Raw genomic sequence first — 16,665 nt, forward strand, 5'->3', positions numbered from 1 at the left:
ATAAGCTAATCCAGCAAAACAGTGCTAAACAGTTTTAGTAAAATGCAGTATTTAAACCTCATAACTAAATAAAAAAATGTAGTCGAGCAACTGCAAAAAAAAATCTAACTTTTGAGAAAAGATAACCACCCCTTTCACAAGGTTGGCGATGAGCCTGTAAAACCAACTTTACCTCTATCTAAAGAACGACGGAAATTGCCCTTTTTTATTTGTCTTTCCCATATTATTTTTTAATAACGTTTGGCACCAACACTTTTTAACAGCAGCTGAAGGTTTTATTACCTGATACACTCAGCATGTTGATCCTGGACCTCCACTGCAGCATCAGCCATCTGGAAAATGTACAGTCGTGTTTACGATTACAAAACTTTAATAAAACAGGTGAGAGGAAATGTCAACCGAAAATGCTTTTCATTCCATAACGATACACGTGTTCAAGTTCAGTAACATTACTACAGAGGGCGACATGGGACATAAAGCCTGTATCAATTAAAGGTAAAGTTTTCACCTTTCATTAGGACCACCTACCTATGATGTCACCAAACTCCAGGTAACTCACTAGCAGTAACCGCTAGATGGCGTTGAGTGACCTCAAAAGTGTGCTCTACACAAATTGCCAAAACAAAACAGAGGCAAGGATATGGCAAGCAGGTCTAACATTGAATCTATTTCTATCAATTTCAATTATTTAATCAATGGCTATAGGCTTATTCTTTAGGTAATACTACATTTTTTTTAAAGATTAGGCTACTTATTCAGATATCTGATATAGCCTAGTGTTTTCATTATTTCAGTATTGACTAGTAACAATTGTACTAGTAACACATATTTTAAATAGTTTACTTTTTAATAAGGATCAGTCATTGATAAATCAGCTATTTGGTTTTGACTTTTAGTTTTTTACAGTATATTCTAGGCTTTCCAGTATATGTTACTAGCAGTTATTCATAAAGTACTTGTAGCTCAGTTCTATATATAGTTAGCTATCCCTGATGTTACTTTTAACTGTGGCCATTTTTAACTTTACTGTGGTCATCCTGCCTCTAATGATAATATTAGAGCAAACCAGTCATCTAGATATGGCAAGCAGGACTAACATTTAATCTATTTCTATCCATTTCAATAAGAAATTGATTTCATTTGTTGGCTACTAGTGCTTATTCTTTGAGCACTACACAACCTATTGTAGACTATAGCTATAGTTGGGTTATATTTTTGTGTATTTTTTGGTGTATAGACTATGCAAACTAATATTATATTAAAAATATGTTTTCCCAGAGATGGGTTTTGTCTGGAAGGGCATCCACTGCGTAAAAACTTGCTGGATAAGTTGGCAGTTCATTCCGCTGTGGCGACCCCGGATTAATAAAGGGACTAAGCTCACAAGAAAATGAATGAATGAATGAATAAATGAATGAATAAAAAATATGTACTACTCATACTTTAAATAAGAACTAACTATTTAAAGACAATATATAATGAAGCACTTCTTAAAGGGGTAGTCCACCCAAAAACTAAATTTGCTCAGCATTTACTAACCCTCGTATGGTTTAAAACTTTTCTGAGTTTCTTTCTTTTGTTGAACACTAAAGATGATACTGTTTTGATGAAAGCTGAAAACCTGTAACCATTGACATCCATAGTAGGCAGAACAAATGCTATGAAACTCAGTGGTTACAGGTCTTTGGATTTCTTCAAGACAACTGCCTCTGTTTTAAAAAAAAAAATATGAAATCAAATATTAAAGAAACTCAAAAAGGTTTAGATTTTTTTAACTATTCCTTTATCTCAAAAGATATTAGTATCAAAAATATAAGCACTTGTTGGTTTGAGTCAGAGATGCCCAACCTAGGGTCTACGGGCCAAAGTTGACCTTGGATTTGGCCCACTATCCCATTTGAGCAGAGGGGGAGAATTAAGAGAGGGAGGATGGTTAAGAAACCATAATGTAACGTTTTTTGTTTGTTTTATATTGCTAAGCTAAAAAAAAAAAAAAAAAAAAAAAATGAAATATAAAATGTTTCAATGAAATATTGTAAATAAATCAGATTTTTTTTTTAATTATGTACTGTCACCTGACTGATAGAGGACAATGCTGAAACATCAGTGAGCAAACAAAGGCAACAGCAGATTCTGCTTGACCACTCTATTCAGCATTGAACTCTACTGTGTTATAAATATTGTTTTTAATGTTTTAATAAGTCATCATTTAAATTTATATGGCATTAGTTAATACAATTTAACAAAATGTTTTCAATTTATTTTTAAACTTGTTTTTTGGCCCTTCATACGAAAAAAGTTTGGGCACCCCTGGTTTAAGTGTTAAAACAGCTTGCCTCAAATAGTGCAGACAGGCAACAGAGCTAATAAAAGCCCAGTTACTCAGCTTTACCCAAGCACAGACTGGCACACTTTTATAACTTTGAACCTGGGACCACTTTTTTAGCATCTGTAACCAATTTCGCTCACTGTGGTTAGATTTAATGGTCTGTTTGCTCTGGTTAACTTGATTTGTTTGCCGTCTCCAGACTTTATAAGAGATGACTTACCAGCAGCAAACCATCTCAGAGATGAGACCAGGAACTGGATTAGCTATTTTTAAGCACTGTTTATATGTGTCAAATAGTTTTTATTTTTTTCTGCATGTTTGAATAAATACAATGTACAACATTTTAAAGGCATTTTTAAGAGCAAGTTAAATTAATATGATGAATTATTTGAAGAGATAATATCCCAGTATGTTCATTATATATACATTTCTTGAGATTGTGTCTGGAAATACAATACTGTATCATTTGCTATTCTTTTTTTACAATTGAAGTAAAATACAATGTGAGTAAATTCAAATATGAATAATTTCTTAAAATTCAATAAAGTTAATTAAAGGTATAAAACACATGAGTGTATATTGAATAAAAAATATTGCACTTAAAAATATTTAAATATTATAATAATTATTATAATAAAATAGCTATTAAAAACATTATCATTATTCTTTTTGATTAAAATAATATACAGTACTAAAATAAAAAAACACATTCATAAATATAAGTGGATATATAAATAAATACAAATTAAATATTCTCTATATTTTTGTGTTGTTCATTTCCACCTGGGGATACTCCTCCTAAGCCCAGTTTGTACAGCGCCATTGATGTGATCGAAGACCTGTGATGATGCCATCCAGAGGACCTTAAGGACAACACAGATGAAGAACTGATACCAACCACAGAGAACTTCTAGAGGTCTCTGTAATCCTGGACCAGGCCATATCCTAAGCAGATGCTGTGGCAGTCATGGAGGAGTATAGAGCATGAGACTGATTCCTGAAAGACCCCAGTGACAGATGAGTCTCTGCATTGATCCAGTGGGCTAGCCTGAACACCCACCGATGATCTACTCACACCGACAGCTTCTCCAAGATGGATGTCCAGCATTCTCCAGTGCCTACAGCTCTGCACAAGAAGTTTAACCAGAGGAGAAATGGTTGTGCCCAACTTAGCCTGGTTTCTCTCTAGGCTTTTTTTCTTAACTTTCGTCAATTGCTGAAGTTTGTTCCTCACCACTGGCTTGCTTGGTTTGAGACTTGTGGAACTGCACATCGATGGATTTGCTCTTCAATGTTTGAACTTTCAGGAGTAAAAAATTGAACCACACTGAAATAAACTAAACTGAACTTCAACTCTGAAAACTAGACTGACAGTTTCAATTTACTACAACTTCTTTGTTAAGCTGCTTTGACACAATCTACATTGTTAAAGCGCTATGTAAATAAACATGAATTGAATTAATTTAAATCTTATTTTAGTCTTATTTAAACTATTATTTTTGCACACTTTATAGATGTCTTTTACATTTCAGGAGGGATCATTTTGGGGTCCTTCCATGCGGACAATCACATTTAAAGCCCCTTTTAAACTAAAATATTGAAAACTTTCATTCAAACTGAAAAAAATATATCTCAAACTCAGTTCATATGTAACATCATTTTGTTTAGTTTGAAAACAAATCCTAATTTTAATTTGTACTTTAAATGTACAGCATCTTGAGTCAAAAATTGAGGAAGACATTCAAGTTTTGCAATGCATGCAACATTTCATGCCATAACTTTCTATTCTGATTCAAAAGAATAGGTCAAAGTCAAACAAAGACAGAATTTTAATTTCCTGAACTGTCTCTTTAAGACATTTGAAGACCCAGAGAAATCCTGTGTTAAAACTTGGTTGTCAACATCATGAGGGTCATTGGCTCAATTTAGGGTTGAGCCCCAGGAAATGTGCTTCATTCATCAATGACAAACACAGCTTCTGCATTCTGCCTTAGGATAACCTTGGGTCAAAAGAATAAATAAAGAGGATGTGGTGTATCCCATCTGCCAGGAAACCATCTATTACACTGCAATTTCATTGTAGGAACAGTATTTAAAAAAATAAATAAATAAAAACAGCAGCATAAAAACTCACAAATCTTGTAAAACCTTGAACAACATTTGCTGATTAAATCTGGCAACAGTAAGCTACTGTAATTAGAGACACAAAATTGAACATTCTGTCAGTTATTATTCACTTATTATTACAGTTTCTATCTTCTGTTGAACACATTATTTTTTGACTTCCATATTTCCCCCAATGTTAACAGATACCAGAAATCATTCTCTCTTCATTGCTCTTCTTCAATGCTCTTGACTTAAAATATACAGTCAGAAAACAACAATGTAACGGTAAAAGTGTAACCAGTCAAAACACACAGACAGAAGTCTAAAAAAATGTGTGTTTTCAAAGCATGATTTAAAAATGACAAACTATTATTTGAATATAAAAATTAGATATTTTGTGATTGTGTTTTGATAGATTTTACTGGACAGCAGTTATTTATGAATTTAAAATATATATATTTATCAGAAACATTACTTTGCTACAGCAATCCACAAGTAAAAAAACACAGTTGTGGTTGGTTTTAGAGGTTAAATTCAAATCAAATACGACCAAACTCCCCGTACTACTTCAGAATTGTATGTCTACTTCACAAATATTGTCAAAAGTACAAAAAATATGGTTCATATTGCTCAAAGCAGTCATTAAAAATATCTTTTTTTGTTTGTTTGTTTTTTAATGGAAAACAAAAAAACTTGTAAAGGCTACCACTTGAGGGTGAGTAAATAGAGCAAATGTATGTTTTAGTGAATTATTTACCATTCACTATAACATTTGAAACCATAATGTTATAGTCTAAAGATAGAGATAAAGCAATCATGACAAACATATATATTAATTAAAAATTAAAAATTTCGATTTTCCATATCTGGTGATTGATTTTTAATAGATAATACTGAGCAGCAGTTACAGTATTAATTATTTTGCAACATGTATTTATCACAATCATTAAACATTAGTTTGCTACAGCAATCCACATATAAAACTGTTTTAAGTGTTTTTTAAAGGCTAAATTCAGATCAAATACCACCAAACTTCCCATTGTACTCTAGAATTTTGTCTACTTTCAAAAGTAAGAAGAAATAAATTATTCATATTCCTCAAAACATAGGGGGCACCCTTGTATGGTCACCAATGGTAACTGAATGTCAACTGGTGGTCCCGTTTGGTATTGCTGGCAAATAACACTCATTATTAAAGGGCATCTATGGTGAAAAATCAGTTTGGACATACATGTGTGTAAGTATAGTGTATATACTGTCATATTGGGGTGAAATAAACACCCAGTCCTTTTTTTTTTTTCAAATATAACAACATAAAAATGGTGGACTAATTGGAGCAGTTTTCAGATCGACCGCAACTTGATGCGGTCCCCCCGCCCACCAATATTATATGACAGCTGCGCGCATTAACATGTCTCTGTAGTAACGCATATAATCATATCAACAACGAGCACAAAGCAACCGGGAATAAAAGGTCTGTTCAGTTTGCTAGGCTCATCAATCATCATCAAACGTGATCAAGAGTGAGTTCTACAAGTTTAACATGTTTTAAAACAGAACATGTGTGTAATGAATTACAGTGATTCACTTCAGATTCACTTCATCAGCACAGCCGCGTGTGTCGCTCTTTGTCTCTCTCTTTGTGTGTGTCTGTGCTATGTATGTGTGTCTACACTATGTGTGTGTGTCTGCGCTATATGTGTGTGTGTGTGTGTGTGTGTGTGTCTACGCTATGCGTGTGTGTCTGTGCTATGTGTGTGTGTTTGTCCTTGCTGTGTGTGAGTGAACTCATTGTAGCAACTCCACAAAAAAATGCATCAAATACTGATTGATAAAGTTCTTACTGTAGTATTTCTCACAAACGTTACGTGAGATCTGCTTCCTGAGGCAGCCGAGGGCGGCGATTGAGGCATGTTGCTGACAGGCACTCGGGAACGGTGGGCGGAGATGACTCGCCTTAAAGGCCCAGTGCAAAATAACAACAACCTTTTCCCAGGTATAATACAGACACTTCAAACAGCTATAATAAATACTCTGATTGGTGTTTTGAGCTGAAACTTTACAGACACATTCTGGGGACACAAAAGACTTCTATTAAATATGGAAAAAGGGGTAACCTATGTGCCCTTAGCAACTTTAAATTTGGAATATAATTCGTTTAAATATTATCTTTGATTTATGCCAATTTTAAGCTACACCAGGTAATATAAAAAATATACATTTATTGTTTCTTTATTTTCTTAAACAAAGGCACATTACTTTTGCTTTATTTAACTTTTCTTCACTTCAGCTACAATCCGACATAAGTCTTCTTTAAAATGAGACCAATCTTAATTTTTTTCACCAAATATTGCCATTGATTTACCCCCTTAACTGTCGCCCTCACTTTTCGGCATGTTCTTCTTAAATCAATGCCAATACATTTTAAAGAAGACAGTCTCTGTCTTTTGTATGTTGTGGTGCTGTATTTATACTGAAACTGGTAGTGTTTGATTTGCTCTGCTTTGTTGGGGTTTAATTATGGTGATATCCTGATTGCAACAAAGAAATACTGAGAAATCTCTGTAGATTGATGGCATTTCATGTCGTTCAGCTGGTTAATTGTTTTATATATAGGGTCAGTAACAAGCCATTTAACCCCTTAACTGTCGCCCTCACTTTTCTTAGACCAGGGGTCTCAAACTCGCGACCCGCGGGCCATTTGCGGCCCTCAGTGCAATATTTTGTGGCCCGCGCCGCATGTTATATGTTTTATTTATACATATATACGCCTTTTTTTTTAGGTGAGGGAATGGAAGTTTTGAGTGAGTTCCCCCACTTTTTCCCCCACTTAAAGCGCTGTCAAGTCTCTGGCAGCAAGAAGTAGGCAAAAGATGCCATGTTCAGAAGAACTGTTCATAATCTTCACTCAATTTTCTATTAATGTTCAGGACACTTCATGTTCAGAAGAAATAATTAAAACTGTTAATAATGACATTTGAGGACTTTTTTTTTTGTGTGAAATCCCTTATGCGGCCCAGCCTCACCCAGACTTTGCCTCCTGCGGCCCCCAGGCAAATTGAGTTTGAGACCCCTGTCTTAGACCATCTTTGTCAAAAAAACAGCAGGTTCCGCTGAAATGTCTTGTTACTGACCCAATATATAAAACAGTTACAAGACTGGTCTGGCCAGAGCTATGGTTGTGTTTGATCCAACATCATAGGCTGTACAACCTCATTCAATTTCCTTTTATTAACAATCTACGGCTACACCCAAAAAACAATGAATCATCTGCAGGACTGCTGCATGCAAACTTTCCAGGAAGATTTGAGATTATTTAATTAGATTTGGCCAGAGTTAATGTTTAAATGCTCTGCGTTTTACTTCATTTCGGTTAACTGTGATTGGTGGTTAAGGGCCCTCGGTCAGCAGCATGCAATGATCTGGGGTAAATGAAGATGCTTACTCAAGCGTTTAACAGAAGATCCGGGTTACTTAGAAGCAATAACACTGATAATGGGTTCATTCTCCTAGAGGAGATGGTTAGACACTGAGAATAGCGCTATTGTGTGGGATTGATCGGTAAATGAAAATCACCACTGCTGTCTGGGACACCACAGGAAAATTTTGGGCAGTCTGTGAAGATGTATTGTTCTGCCATCCTCCAGGGTGCACTGTACAATGTTAGAATTCTTTATTAGATTATCAGTAGTGCAGACATCACAAATATCCTGGAACAAAACCACTGCTTGTTTTATATATATATATATATATATATATATATATATATATATATATATATATATATATATATATATATATATATATATATATATATAAAGTCTAAGTCAATCAGAGGTTTGATTTCATATTTCAGCTTACACGAATGATACTGAAAATCATCAATTCCTCAATATTTTTGTATCAGCTTTTTTAAAAAAATCAATATTCTTTCATTTATTTTCTTTTCAGCTTAGTCCCTTAATTATTCTGGGGTCACCACAGCGGAATAACCCACCAACTTATCCAGCATATGTTTTACTTAGCGGATGCCCTTCCACTGGGAAACATCCATTTACACTCATTCACACATAAACCTAATACAGACAATTAAGCCTACCCAATTCGTCTGTACCACATGTCTTTGGACTTGTAGGGGAAACTGGAACCACGGTGGAAACCCACGTGAACACAGGGAGACCATGCAAACTACACACAGAAATGCCAACTGACCCAGCCGGGGCTCGAAGCAGCAACCTACTTGCTGTGAGTTGATCATGCTACCCACTGCGTCACCATGATGCCCTTTAATATACATCTAATATGCAAAAGTTCTGACCATTAGCTGACAATATATCTTTATTGTTTCTTGTTTTATTCATAAACTCAGTTCATGTTAACGAGGATTTTAAGAAAACAAAGCTTTTGATCCCTTAAAAACTCACAGGCCTGAAAGAAATAAGCATAATTTTTTTTTTATTCTAAAAAAGTCTTTGTCTTATCTATTTCAAACCAAGACACATTTACTTACAAGTGATGTTTCCTAAAAAGAACATTTCTGACCCACCACTGACAGAAAGGGAACTAATCAAGGTCGAATACGGACAAACCCGGCCTTTGAGTTACAAAGTGTCATTTCAAATCAATTGAAGTAACAAAAGTTGGGTTACAACAACCTAACTTTATTATAGTGTAGAAAAAAAAAAGTTTATAGTGTAGAAATAAATTTGGCAGCACGGTGGCTCAGTGGGTAGCACTGTCACCTCGCAACAAGAAGGTCGCTGGTTCGAGTCCCAACTGGGTCAGTTGGAATTTGCATGCTCTCCCTGTGTTGGTGTGGGTTTCTCAATGACATGTACTAAAGGTGAATTGAATAAACTACATTGGCATGTGTGTGGATGAGGGTGTATGGCTGTTTCACAGTTTTGTGTTGCAGCTGAAAGGCCTTCCACTGTGTAAAACATATGCTGGATCGTTGGTGGCTCATTCCGCTGTGGCAACCCCTGATGAATAAAGGGACTGAGCTGAAGGAAAATGAATGAACGAATGATGCTTTATACATGGTACAAAATTCCATTGATTTCAGTGTGGTTTAAATAAGAATTATATATGTATACACACGCACACACGCACTAAAAAATATTTGGTTATTTATTTGGGTAAATCCTGCTGGGTTGTTTGAGGTACTGCAGTTGGTACACAGTTGGGTTGCCCACACGCAAAAATGAATTACAATGAATTTAATCATTAACTGTTTGTAACCTTTTTATTTATATATTTTTTTATGAATGTTGTCAGATTCCTTAGAATCAGTGTAAATCTGTTAAAATCGAATATTATTACATTTAATCAGTTAAAAAATATGAATTTGATATAAATACAAGTATATCTATCTGTGGAAAAATCCAGATACAATAAGTCAAATTCTATGATATTGGTTTACTTAATATTCTTCAAAATTGACGCAGCTCCATACTCCACACAATAAATTAAACAATAAGAAGCATTCAAAACACACTGGATGTATTCATATCATCACATAAACCTTGTTCTATTTGTTTCGTTTATGTTTTACAAACAAATATCAAATCACATAAAGTTTATTAGTTCAGTTATGCTGAAAATATGTAATCCAGATGGATTGACAAGTTTTATGCAGTCAGAATTCATTCATTCATTCATTCATTCATTCATTCATTCAATCATTCATTCATTCAATCAATCAATCAATCATTCATTCATTCATTCATTCATTCATTCAATTACTCATTCATTCATTCATTCATTCATTCATTCATTCATTCATTCAATTAGTCATTCATTCATTCATTCATTAACTCACTAACTTATTCAGTCACTCACTCACTCACTCACTCACTCATTCATTCGTTCATTCATTTAGCTTAGTTCCTTGTTTTCAGGGGTCGCTTCAGCGGATTGAGCGGCCAGTGATACATAAATCTTATTTGTTAAGCCTAAATTTGAGTGGATTTTTGGTCAATATGCACTTATATAAACTTATTACTGTTTCATAAAATGTTTGGGACCAAATGGACCTGGAATGTAAAAAACATTCACAGGCTCTAAATGCATTATGAACGTTAAGTAAAGCTGCTTCTTAACTAATCTAAGGAAAGCAGAAAAGCACTCAGAAGACATTAGCAACCGCAGAACAGCATTCTGGCAACCACCCACCCAGATTTCAACACGTCCCGAAGTAACTTTTGCTCTTCAACAAGTTAAACAAGTCAATATAAACACTTTCTGAAAAACAAGAACTAAACTATTATTATAGATGGTATTATTTGAAAGAATCTCTCTGCTTTCATTGAAATCTTTTTGAGAACAACAGTGGAATAGTTTCTGCTTCTTTCATCAGTGTATTTTTCCGAGCTCATTGTCTCCATGACTCTCCAGCTGATGAAGTGTTTGGCTTGAATAGCAGACACATACTCTCTGCTATTGTCCTGGAAACCTTTCAAGTCTGCTGACGTTAAAGTAACACTTGTGCAATAATTCAACAACGTTTGCTCATCCAGAATCAGATTCCATTTCACCAATGATCACAGAAAATCTGACCCGGCCTGAGACACGCTGTCAACATCCCACTAAAACTTTCCTTTCAAAAACCAAAACATGAGTGGAAACTAAATTTTTTTGGGTGGATTCTTGGTAACGAGACCAAAAAAAAAACAGTTCTGAGGTCAGGATTTAGTCACATTGTGTGGGGGGGAAAAACACACCCAGGTCATTTCAAAAGATTAGAAAAACAAAATCTTTAATGCTACAATACAAAAATATCATCTTTATGTTTGGTCATTTGAAGCCTAGAAATACATAGCAATTATAAATAAATAAATCAATGTGTAAAACTTGGGTCCGCTTGGAGGAATAAAGCTACAACAAAGGAGCCGTCCGATTGTTTGGCCTGTGATAAAAGTCCAGAGAAAACACATTAAGGGAAATTAATGATGACACAAAAACATATTGAGAATAATTAATTAATGGAGACTGTTTGGTAACACTTTAGAATAATAGTCCATTAGTTAATGTAATTACTATCATTAACTTATATCAATAATCTTGTAAAGCATTCATTAATCATAGTTCAATATTTACTAATGCATTATTACCATTTAAAGTTGTGCTTGTTCCAGCATGATCTCACAAGGATTTTTTTTTTTTTACGTTTTGTCAGTTTAGTGGCTAATTCGTACGTGGATAAAATGTACGATTTTAAAAAAGAGGTGTGGCACCCAATCCCACCATAAACTCAACCGTTATTGGGTGATGAGCAAATCATACTAAATTGTACTAATTAGATTGGTCAAATTCATATTAATTAGCCACTAAATCAAAAAGTTACGAATTGCCTTGAGATTGCATTGGCTTGTTTACATTAGTTAATGCACAGCGATTTAACTAATATTATTTCATTTAAATGACATTAACTAAGGTGAGCAAAGATAAATAAACACTGTAATAAATGTAATACTAATAGCTTGTAAATGTTAGTAAATACATTAACTAATAGTCCATTGTTTTAAAACTGTTACCGACTACTTTGCAACTAACACCAGAACTAATGAGTGCATTTGATGATACAAGCAAAAGTTCATATTGAGGATTCAGCATGGGTAGATACCTTGGCTTTATAAAGTCTGATAAAGCAATAACCCGTCTTTTGTCCTCTGATCTTCGCCAGTATTGTAAGAACTATGCAGCATTATCAAATGAGGAGATAAAGTCATTATTATACATTATTTATTGGACATGTTCATTTTTTTGGGGGGGTGGGGGGGTGGGGGGTGGGGGGTTAATTTTAAATTAGCCATTCATTCTGCATGCTGTTTATAATTAGTATCTGGTCAGACATTAACTCTGCAGAGTTATTCTTGTGATTTTATATTAGAAGCACCAAACCAAGCTTTTCTTTCTCACAGCACACCTTATTTGCTTACCATTTTCTTTGGATTTACTGGATTTATTAAGTTTTAGTAAAATGCAAATATTTGCTTTATTCTATAAACGTCTGATAACACATTCATTCAAAATATACATTATTCATTCATTTATTAATTTTCCTTCAGCTTATTCCCTTATTTCACAGGGGTTTTCACAGTGGAATGAACCACCAACTATTCCGGCATATGTTTTTTTTATGGAGCGGATGCCCTTCCAGCTGCAACCCAGTGTTGGGAAACACCCATACACTCTCACATTCACACACATTCATACACTATGGCCAATTTTGTTTACCCAATTTACCTATAGCACATGTGTTTGGACTGTGGGGGGAAACCGGAGCACTCGGAGGAAATTCACGCAAACAGAGCATGCAAACTCCACACAGAAATGTCAACTGGTCCAGCCAGCTCGAACCAGCTTCTTGCTACCCACTGTGCCACGTGACGCCTATATTGTATTATTCATTTATTCATTTTCTTTTCGGCTTAGTCCCTTTATTAATCTGAGGTCGCCACAGCAGAATGAACTGCCAACTTTTCCAGCACATGTTTTACACAGCGGATGCCCTTCCAGCTGCAACCCATCACTGGGAAACACCCATACACTCTCATTCACACACATACACTATGGACAGTTTTTAGCTCACCCAATTCACCTATACCGCATGTCTTTGAACTTGTGGGGGAAACTGGAGCACCCGGGGAAAACCCACGCCAACACGGGGTTTCAGTTTACAGAATAAAACAAAAATGACATTCTACTCAATACAGCTTTAAACAAATCAAATGTTTTATGATTTCTGCTAATTTATGCTTTTGAGTTGTATTGTTGGAGCTTAAGCTCTGATCTGACAACTTTAGATGCTGGAATGTTCAACAAAGGGTCTTTTTTTGTACGGTAGTTTGAAACAATACAATGTCTGAGTTTATCAAATAAATAAAGGTACAAAAAAAACTGTGAATTGAGCTGTCAGTATGTTTTTTAATCTATTGTATGGATTTATTTGTGTGTGTACATACTGTAGTTGTGTACACAGTTGAAGTCAGAATTATTAGCCCCCCTGAATTATTAGCCCCCTGTTTATTTTTTCCCCCAATTTCTGTTTATGGAGAGCAGATTTTTATTACTAAACATAATAGTTTTATGAACTCATGTCTAATAACTGATTTATTTTTATCTTTGCTATGATGACAGAAAATAAAATTTTACTAGATATTTTTTCAAGATATTAAGCTTAAAGTGACATTTTAAGGCTTAACTAGGTTAATCAGGTTAACTTGGCAAGGTTAGGGTAATTAGGCAAGTTGTTGTATAATGAAGGTTTGTTCTGACTATTGAGAAAAAATATAGCTAAAAGGGGGCTAATAATATTGAGCTAAAACTGCTTTTATTCTAGCCAAAATGAATCAAATTACTTTCTTTAGAAGAAAAAATATTATAGAAAATATTGTGAAAATGTACTTGCTCTGTTAAACATAATTTGCTAAATATTTAAAAAGAAAAAAATGAAATGAAAGACTAAAAATTTTGACTTCAACTGTATATAGTTGAAGTCAAAATTATTAGCCATCCTTTGAATTTCTTTTTCAAATATTTCACAAATCATGTTTAACAGACATTTTCCACAGTATCTCTCAGTATCTTATTTTATTTCTTGAATGAAAGCAGTTTTTAATAATAATAATAAAAAAAATTCTAAGGTTAATATAATTAGTGTCACGATCACCAGTGATCTAACTTCTCTAGATCGCTGGAGAAAATTCACATTTACATGGACTACAATCCTGTCTCATATGAACTACAAGTCCTGTCATGCAACACACACCTGCTCCAAGTCTCCAGTGATTAGACTGGAGGAAAGAATGACTACAAGGACTATAAAAACAGCACAAACACACATATTGTTGCTGAGTCTTGTTGAATAGTTTTGTGAACATTGCATTTTTTCTTGCTGTGTTTTTGACCCTCGCCTAATTTGTTTGTTTACATTTCCTGCTGCCTGCCTGCCTGTACTGACTACAACTCTGGATTTGCCTGCATACATGTTTTTGTCCTTGTGTTGACCATTGCATGCCTGACCTTCTCTGCATAAATAAACCTGCATTTGGATCCGCACCTCTCTTGCCAACGTCTACTTCACATTACAATTACCCCCCTTAAGCAATATTTTTTCGATTGTCTACAGAACAAACTACTTTTATACAATGATTTGCCTAGTTACCCTAATTTACTCAATTAACCTAATTAACCTAGTTAAGCCTTTAAACTGCACTTTAAGCTGAATACTATTATCTTAAAAATCTAGTCAAATATTATTTACTGTCATCATGGCAAAGATAAAATAAATCAGTTATAAGAAATGAGTTATTAAAGCTATTATGTTTAGAAATGTGTTGGAATTTTTTTTAATTTCTGTTAAAAAGAAATTGGGGGGAAATATACAGGGGGGGGGGTAATAATTCTTACTTGAACTGTATATATTATTTTATACACAAGATGTAAAATGTCAGTCAAATCCACTTTGTTAAACTATAGAATTGAATTTTTAACATCAAAAGTTGTCGGGGCAGAGATCAAGATTCCCATATTGTGATTCAAAGGAGTAAATAAATGTATATAGACTATGTATATATTAAAGGGGTTACCCTGATTGCCATTAATTAGTAACCATGTTGAGCTTTTGGCAAGTATTAAAGAGACAGTTCACCCAAAAGTGAAAATTCGGTCACTATTTACTGACACTTCACTTATTTTGAAACCTATTAGAATTTCTTCCATTAAACACAAAAAAAGATATGTTGAAAAATAATCACTAGCCATTGACTTCCACAGTAAGTTTTGCCTAATACACTGTTAACAATTTCCTGTAATATCTACAGTAACTTACTGGCAGCAGTTCACCAGTGACTGACTGTAAATCAATCACAGCAAAAATACTCTATTTACATTTACAGCACCACTTATCTAACTGTATACCAGGGGAGCTCAACCCTGTTCATGGAGATCTACCTTAATGCAGATTTCAGTTGCAACGCATATCAAACACACCTGTCTGTATTTATCATGTGCTGTTCAGGTCCTATTTTATTGCTTCAGGTTTGTTTGATCAGGGCTGGAGCTTAACTTTGCAGGAGGATAGATCTCCAGGAACAGGGTCAAGCACCCCTTCTGTATCCTATATGTATTTCCAGAATTGTTTGTATGTCTTTGATGTAAAATATACAGTAATTTTCACAATGCAACTTTAAAATACAGTAACATACTGCATACATGTCCTACAGTAACGTACAGTTCATATTACAGTTATATACTGTATAATTTACAAAAATCTTTAACAGTGTTTGAACTCCAATGACTACAAGTTTCAAAGTAGCTTGTTTTGTGTTTAATAGAAAAAAAATAAACTTCTCAAAGCACTTGAGGAGGAAATTGTTAAGTAAATGTTAAGTTTAGAGTGGATTGTCTCTTTAATTAACTTAACTGAAATTACTTTCTGACTTCACTGAGAGTCAAAATTCAGATCTGCCAAACAAGCATGCCTGTCACTGAAACCAACTCATTAAAAATTATCTGCAGCCACAAATCATCAAGCTTTCTGAAAGACAGTGAAAATATTCAGCATATGAAAAGATGGGATTCATGCAAGAGATGACACGAGAAAGCATCAAAATAACGTGTGAATGAATGCATGTCTACGGCTGCATGCAGATGAAGTTGAGTGATCGTCTGCCATGCTGAAATCAGAACTAGCTAGAATGACATTAAAGCAATCAGACTGAAATATATACTCACCCTTTATGTTTATAGTTATAATGCAGCAAACCACATAAAATGCACACAATGGCCAATGTTGCTGTAAAAAAAAAACAAAGGAAATTTGTATATATATATATATATATATATATATATATATATATATATATATATATATTTAAATATATATTATATATATTTTACATTTATTAAATGATCATAAATGTTAATAAAATTTATTGTACTTTTATTTAGTTAATTTGTGTAAAAGATCTGACATTGTATGCTTTGAAATATTAAATAAATGTATATTATGTCATATTAGTGTTAAGTCATACAGCACGAGTATCCTAAGAATATGTCTCATGAGGTTTTAGCATGAAATACCTTGTGAATTGATTTTATTATAGCGTGTTGGAACCCCCCCCCCCTCCTACCCCCCCATACAGTTGCTGCGTGTCTCTCTTTAAATGCAAATGTTCTGCTTGCTGATGCCTGCCCCTTTTTGAGCCGAGTAATTAAATTATGTA

The 16,665-nt window shown here is 34.2% G+C and overlaps 1 protein-coding gene across 43 annotated transcripts in view; it reads right to left on the bottom strand.

Moving 5' to 3' along the window:
• The window catches only part of im:7151449, a 264,905-nt gene that overhangs the window by 229,546 nt on the left and 18,694 nt on the right, over positions 1–16,665 (bottom strand). For 20 of the 43 annotated variants that reach the window (XR_012408199.1, XR_012408198.1, XM_073954532.1 and 17 more), the window contains 2 exons: positions 16,175–16,235; positions 283–332 (listed from right to left, as the gene is read on the bottom strand). Coding sequence is in view for 40 of the 43 variants with exons in the window: in XM_073954532.1 (XP_073810633.1) it covers positions 283–332; positions 16,175–16,235 (111 nt within the window). In the remaining 3 variants the exon portion in view is untranslated. Of the gene's footprint in view, positions 1–282; positions 333–11,165; positions 11,343–12,059; positions 13,143–13,259; positions 16,236–16,665 lie in introns of those variants that run through there. The other 23 variants (XM_073954564.1, XM_073954563.1, XM_073954562.1 and 20 more) reach the window with 3 other exon arrangements.

This window comes from Danio rerio, chromosome 6 (assembly GCF_049306965.1).
Source record: "Danio rerio strain Tuebingen ecotype United States chromosome 6, GRCz12tu, whole genome shotgun sequence".
Taxonomy (NCBI): domain Eukaryota; kingdom Metazoa; phylum Chordata; class Actinopteri; order Cypriniformes; family Danionidae; genus Danio; species Danio rerio.